Raw genomic sequence first — 7,384 nt, forward strand, 5'->3', positions numbered from 1 at the left:
TTTTGGTTGGCCAGGGGACGCACAATAGTAGTATTTTTTCCCTCGTTGCCTCCATAATGCGTTCCACGCGGGGGGTGCAGGAGGCCTGTGGACAGGGGACGCGTGGACCACCCTTCTTCCCGTGGAGGACGTGGTGGAGAGCGAGTGAATGAAGGAGGGGAAGGAGGGGAGGGGGGCGTCACACGAGGCGCACGCTGTCAGCCCCTTCCCGATTTATCATTATACCATTCGATTTCTTCTCTCTCTCTCTCTCTCTCTCTCTCTCGTGATTGGTGTACACGGATGGAGAAGGAAAAAGAAGAGCGAACCCTCTTGCGTTAAAAGAGACGATTCCATGGATTCGTCTTGAAAAGAGATTGGATATTATTCGATTTTTCGTGGTTTGAAAGAGAATTTTGAAAGGGAGGTAAGAAATTTTAATTATATTTATTCAAAATTTTATTTCATTTCATTTCATTTCATCTTATTTCAGTTACTTTCAAAGTTGGTTCTGGAATTTAAATTAATAAGGAAGTTTAAGAGAAAGGAGAATATTTTGCTCATGATTGAAGAATTCTATTGATTAAAATTTCATTTCATTTCAATTATTTTCAAAGGAGTTGATAAGGAAAACATTTTTTCATGATTGAAAGAGAATTTTGCTTAAGTTATTGACCAGAAGAAATTTTTTACTGTGAGAGGTAAGAAGTTTAATTAATTATATTCAAAATTTAATTCATTTGTAATTTCAGAGTTTACACGCCTTAATAAAGAGAAAATAAACTTTAAGTAGAAGAGTCAATTCTAATTTTTAGTCACAAAAATCTTGTCAAATTAATAACTTAAAAAAGAAAATGGTAGAAAATATAAAATCATCTGCAATCATCGATGAAAGATCGTTAAATTCTATTTTCATGAATAATTGCAAATGTAAGAGAGTATATTCAAATAAGAATTCTAATTAATTATATTCAAAATTTAATTCATTTCTAATTTCAGAATGCTTTTGAGTCTACACGTCTTAAAAAGAAAATAAATTTTATTATTTTTATTCAAGTAGAAGAGTCAATTCTAATTTTCAATCACAAAAATTTTGTCAAATTAATAACTTAAAAAAGAAAATGGTAGAAAATATAAAATCACACGAATAATTGCATATATCATTCCAAGTGTAAGAGGATATATTCAAATAAGAATTCTAATTAATTATATTCAAAATTTAATTCATTTCTAATTTCAGAGCTTTTGAATCTACAAAGAGAAAATAAACTTCACTATTTTTACTCAAGTAGAAGAATCAATTCTAATTTTTAATCACAAAAATCTTGTCAAATCAATAACTTACAAAAATCATCAATGGAAGATTGTTAAATTCTATTTTCATGATTAATTGCATATATCATTTTAAATGTAAGAGGGTATATTCAAATAAGAATTCTAATTAATTATATTAAAAATTTACTTCATTTCTTCTTTCAATTTCAAAGTTGCTTTTAAGAGTCTAAATTAATAACGAATTAATTCTAATTTTCAATCACTACATCTTGTCAAACCAACAACTTATAAAAGAAAATGATAGCAAATATAAAATCATCTGCAATCATCGATGAAACATTCTGTTAAATTTTATTTTCACACGAATAATCGCACATATTGTTGAAATATATAAGCAACGTCGATGAAAATTCATTTCAAAAATCATCAATCGAGAGAGAGAAAAAGAGAAAGAGAGATTCGTTAGATTCGATTCCAGCGTGGAAATGGTGGATAAGGAACTCGACGAGAAGTTTCGTTTGCATGTCTCGGTGTAATAAGCGTCACCCTCGGTGACTTCTCGGCTGGTGTTATTAATTCGATTATAATGAGCTATTAAGGGAAACGCTGGTAATCCTGACAAGCTCCATTTGAACGATACCAGGCTTAGCCGCCGATTCCCTCCAACCCCTGCCTCGCTGTTAAGCAAATTAGCTCCCCGAGTGGGGGAGCCCTTGCTTGAACCGGCATCCTCTTATCGCATTTCACATTACGATCATGTTGATTTCAATTTTTTCCAACAATTTTGCAAACTTACTTAACCTCAAATTCTCTCTCCTTTCTGCTTTATCATTCTCTCAACACTCTTTTCCCTGTTGCACGATATTTATTTTCGCGTGGAAGAATTTTTTGAAATTTCAGAAGAATCGGAAAATTCTATTACCCATTCGATCGTCTCGATTCTACCTTATCAACTGAATCAATTTCCAAAGGTATCCCGGGCGAATCGTATTCCTGTTCGACAAATTCGAAACGCGATATATGAATATCAGGGTAAGACGGAGAATTCCTTTACCGGTCGAGCGAGAAAAATTTTTTACTTCAAATTCAGCCTGAAATTCGATCGATCCGTATGAACGAGTTATTACCACATTTGACAACTCGACTTTTATACGCTTTTCCCTCCCACGTTTAATAGTAATTAGACACATTTATGCAAATGGTCGGGCGTTCAACGATCACGCCACTTTCGAAACGATAAATTGTTCCTCCGTCACATTCAATTTTTGCGTAACGGGTACTACATTATCGTGTATTTATCCAGTCAGTATTTCTAATCTGATCTCTTATTTGTTTGCCTTATTCTTTTTTAATCTTTCGTCCTCCTTCTCTTCCTCCTCCTCTCGCTCCGACTCGTTTCGATTAATTTTCAATCGGACTTGGTTTTTATTCTACTTTTTTTTTTTTCTTTTCACATTTTTAATTTTCACAACGATCAGATAGATTATTTACTGGTACGCGTCATGAGAATATATCGGCTTTTAATTAAAGCCTCAGGGAGACGAGATATCCGTTATCGGCGTTGTAGTCTCCCTCGAAATAATCAGATAACTGCACAGTGCAAGAATTTTCGTTCTTAAGCGCGGATCTTATCTTAGGGTGGGGAAGGGGGGGGAGGGCTTTTCGATATCTCGCGCGGCCATCGTCGAATTCAATGCGCGCGATATCAGCGTGTTTTCAAAGAGAAGAATATTTTTTTCTCTCTCTTTCCTATCCTAAATAAAATTTCGAAAAATTTTTGAAGATATTATAAAAATATATTTTCTCTCCTCGATTCATCGAACGTTGATTTCTTCTACTAAAAAAAAAAAAAAAAATAATTTACATCGTGATCACGAAATTTATAATTTGCGAAACAGAAATTATTATTTTATATTCACGTAAAAAATATATATATATATATATACAAAGATCTTGAAAGAGTGACTAGTAGGCGCCACGAATGAAAATATCAAAGATATACGTAAGTGGAATAATCGAGAGTGATTTGTTGGAGAGATAGGCGAGGAGAGAGGTTCGCAACTGTGTTGATTTATGGTTACCGGTCTACGATATTCTTGTAAAATGGCTCGTATCTATCTGCCTGTGTGCACAATCTTATCGGCCGCGTTTACGATTGTCGCATAAACGTAAACAGCGGCTAAACAACCTCAACCCGGGATATAAATATCCGATAAATAAATCCCTCTTATCGAATTTTGATTCGTAGCTGAAGAAGAATCCTATTTTTATCGCGCCTATTTTTCTCCAATGTTTGAACGTTCTCGAACACATCGTTTCTCTTTTTTCTGAAATTATAATCGCGAGAGAGAGAGAGAGAGAGATGAAATTGCCAATCATCGTCCAGAACGATTGGTGTTTTAAAGCCTGGCGATTATTTTCCCTTATCGTTTCTTGATAACAATTAATATCGAAAGTTGAAATAAGCGTAGACCTAATCTCAATTTTAAGGATTTTTTAAATAGAAAAACTGCAACGATTGTTTCAATCCAAAGCAAAGAATCGCCAATCTTTGTATTTTTTGCTAAACATTAGAAATTTTAACTTTAAAGGCGCTCCAAGAAAAGGAATAATATCGCGATTGTTTCAATTCTTCCAACTCCAAAAAAACAAAGAACAATAAAATTTTTGTATTTTTTAAATATTGGAAATTTTAAACAGCTCCAAGAAAAGAAATAATATTGCGATCGTTTCAATTCTTCCAACTCCAAGAAAGCAGAAAACAACAGAATTGTCAATCTTTGTATTTTTCAAACATTGGAAATTTTAAACAGCTCCAAGAAAAGAAATAATATTGCAATCGTTTCAATTCTTCCAACTCCAAGAAAACAACAGAATTATCAATCTTTGTATTTTTCGCCAAACATTGGAAATTTTAAATAGCTCGAAGAAAAGGAGTAACATTGTAATCGTTTCAATTCTTCCAATTCCAAAAAAATAAAGAACAATAAAATTTTTGTATTTTTCAAACATTGGAAATTTTAAACAGCTCCAAGAAAAGGAGTAACATTGTGATCCTTTTAATTCTTCCAACTCCAAAAAAAAGCAAAGAATAATAGAATCGTCAATCTTTGTATTTTTCCCAAAACATTAAAAATTTTAATTTTAAACGCGTTTAAAGGAATAATATTGTGATCAATTTACAGAATCGTCAATCTTTGTAATTTTCACCAAAAATTGGAAATTTTAAACAACTCGAAGAAAAGAAGTAACATCGCGATCGTTTCAATTCTTCCAACTCCAAAAAAGCAAAAAACAATCGTAAAACGCGAACTCGAAGGAATAATATTGCGATCAATTTACAGAATCGTCAATCTTTGTAATTTTCGCCAAAAATTGTAAATTTTAACTTTAAACCTGCTCCAAGAATAATATCGGCGACGCAACACGTGCGTCATTTTCCGACGAGCACGAAAAAAAAAAACGAAAGAGAAAGAAAGAGTAAACGTCATTGTAAGCAACTATTTCTGAATTTCTTTTTAAAATAATCGCGATAATTATTCGTTTATTACGAATATAAGTAACAAATAATTCCTTTCTGGATAAACATCTCCTAGTTCTCAGAACGAGACAATTTGTTTAAACTTGTTTCGAGTGTCGCGACATGGCTCAATTGCCACTCGTTGACGACACTTTACGCAAGTCGGTGGATCTGGAATGGCCGCCGCCGCCGCCGTCGCCGATTCCTCTGGAGTCCGCCACACTTTGGCAAGCGAGATTTTCGCCTGGGTGGTGAGCGACGAAATGAAGATTGACGGACAAGTAAAAATGTTGGCGTTACTCATTGGCCGACGACCTACTGCCTTTGAAACCAACGCGTAACGAGATTAATAAAACGTGACACGTAATTCCGGTTCATTAATGACACACACGTCATTAATCTTGCACGTGCTCTCGAAGAGTAGCATCCCTGCTCCTCCGCGATTTCCATTCCTATTCCATTTATCGACGTATTTTTCGGAATAATAGAAAATAGATTCGTAAGTAAACTCGTTACAATTATTTTTATTCACTTTTATTGAAATTGAAATAATTCGAATCGAAGTAATTTTTATTTCGAGGAAGAATTTATCCCTGTCCCTCCGCCATTTTTATTCCTATTCGATTTATCGACGTGCTATAACTCGTTACAATTATTCTTATTCACTTTTATTGGGATCGAGATTCGAAATAATTCGAATCAAAATAATCTTTATTTCGAGGAAGAATTTATCCCTCCGCCATTTTTATTCCTATTCGATTTATCGACGTGCTATAACTCGTTACAATTATTCTTATTCGCTTTTATTGGGATCGAGATTCGAAATAATTCGAATCGAAGTAATCTTTATTTCGAGGAAGAATTTATCCCTCCGCCATTTTTATTCCTATTCGATTGATCGACTATATTTATCGTACTATAACTCGTTACAATTATTCTTATTCGCTTTTATTGGGATCGAGATTCGAAATAATTCGAATCGAAGTAATCTTTATTTCGAGGAAGAATTTATCCCTCCGCCATTTTTATTCCTATTCGATTTATCGACGTGCTATAACTCGTTACAATTATTCTTATTCATTTTTATTAAAATTGAAAGTAATTTTTATTTCGAGGAAGAATTTATCCCTGTCCTTCCGCCATTTTTATTCCTATTCGATTTATCGACTATATTTATCGTACTATAACTCGTTACAATTATTCTTATTCATTTTTATTAAAATTGAAAGTAATTTTTATTTCGAGGAAGAATTTATCCCTGTCCTTCCGCCATTTTTATTCCTATTCGATTTATCGACGTGCTATAACTCGTTACAATTATTCTTATTCACTTTTATTGGGATCGAGATTCGAAATAATTCGAATCGAAGTAATTTTTATTTCAAAGAAGAATTTATCCCTGTCCCTCCGCCATTTTTATTCCTATTCGATTTATCAACGTGCTATAACAATTATTCTTATTCACTTTTATTAAAATCGAAAGTAATTTTTATTTCGAAGAAGATTTATTCCTGCATCCTTTTCTCTCTACGATTTCCATTCCATTTATCAACGTATTTTTCGGAATAATAGAAAATAAATTCGTAAATAAACTCGTTAAAATTATTCTTATTCACTTTTATTAAAATCGAAATAATTCGAATCGAAGTAATTTTTATTTCGAAGAAAAATTATCCCTGCATCCTTCTCCCTCTACGATTTCCATCCCTATTCGATTTATCGACGTATTTTTCGGAATAATAGAAAATAGATTCGTTACAATTATTCTTATTCACTTTTATTAAAATCGAAATAATTCGAATCGAAGTAAATTTTATTTCGAGGAATTATTCACCAGCCTGATATATACATATACATATATATAAATAAAGCCGTGGAGAGCATCGAGTTACGAGTTACCAGTAGTCGTAAAAGAGGTTGCACCATCCAAGCCTGGATCATTAATTTCTCAGCAGATAAAAATCGAGGGAAAGAGAGAGAGAGACACATTTCGATGGAAACACTCATCCGAGAAGAACTCGAGTAGAAACCATAGAGAAACGAACGAATCCTGTCTTCGAATCGAGTCAAAAAACGTGTACGTACCGACTGGCTTGGGCACGTTTCTCTTCACTTGCATCCACTTGTACGTAGGTACGTGCGGTTGCTGTTGCTGCTGCTGCTGCTGCGATTGAGGATGGTGCGGATGCTGCTGCTGTTGCTGCTGCTGATGATGATGATGGCCGTGCTGAAGATGCTGCGGATGCTGGCCCGCTGACGCTTGCTGGAGCGCGTGATAACACGAGGGATCCGATTGACTCTCCTCCTTGTAATGCCCCCCCACGTTATAATCGTTCTGACGTATCTGCGAGTGATAGTGCAACGAATCCTCGGACGCCGTTGGTATCTGGTGAATATAATTGGAGGCCGGAAGCTGTTGGTACTCGTTGGCCTCGTTGTGATGGTGATGGTGATGACTAGAAGATGACTGGTGGTGGTGGTGGTGCAACTGGTGGTGGTGGTGGTGGTTGTTCTCGTGCTCGGCCGTCCTCGCGGGGTGGGTCATCATCGAGGCGCCCTGAACACCGTTCCCCGCCGATTGTTGGGGGTCGTGATGATGATGATGGTGGT

General features: G+C 34.9%; 1 protein-coding gene across 1 annotated transcript in view; it reads right to left on the reverse strand.

The window, feature by feature from the left end:
- Positions 1-7,361, reverse strand: part of LOC102677785 (homeobox protein Hox-A1-like) — a 17,698-nt gene extending 10,337 nt beyond the window's left edge. Inside the window, exon 1 of the mRNA XM_006611839.2 lies at positions 6,860-7,361. Within this exon, the coding sequence (XP_006611902.2) occupies positions 6,860-7,322 (463 nt within the window). The 5' untranslated portion in view covers positions 7,323-7,361. The remainder of the gene's footprint in view (positions 1-6,859) is intronic.
- Between the last annotated feature and the right edge of the window lie 23 nt (positions 7,362-7,384).

This window comes from Apis dorsata, unplaced genomic scaffold (assembly GCF_000469605.1).
Source record: "Apis dorsata unplaced genomic scaffold, Apis dorsata 1.3 scaffold_93, whole genome shotgun sequence".
Classification (NCBI taxonomy): domain Eukaryota; kingdom Metazoa; phylum Arthropoda; class Insecta; order Hymenoptera; family Apidae; genus Apis; species Apis dorsata.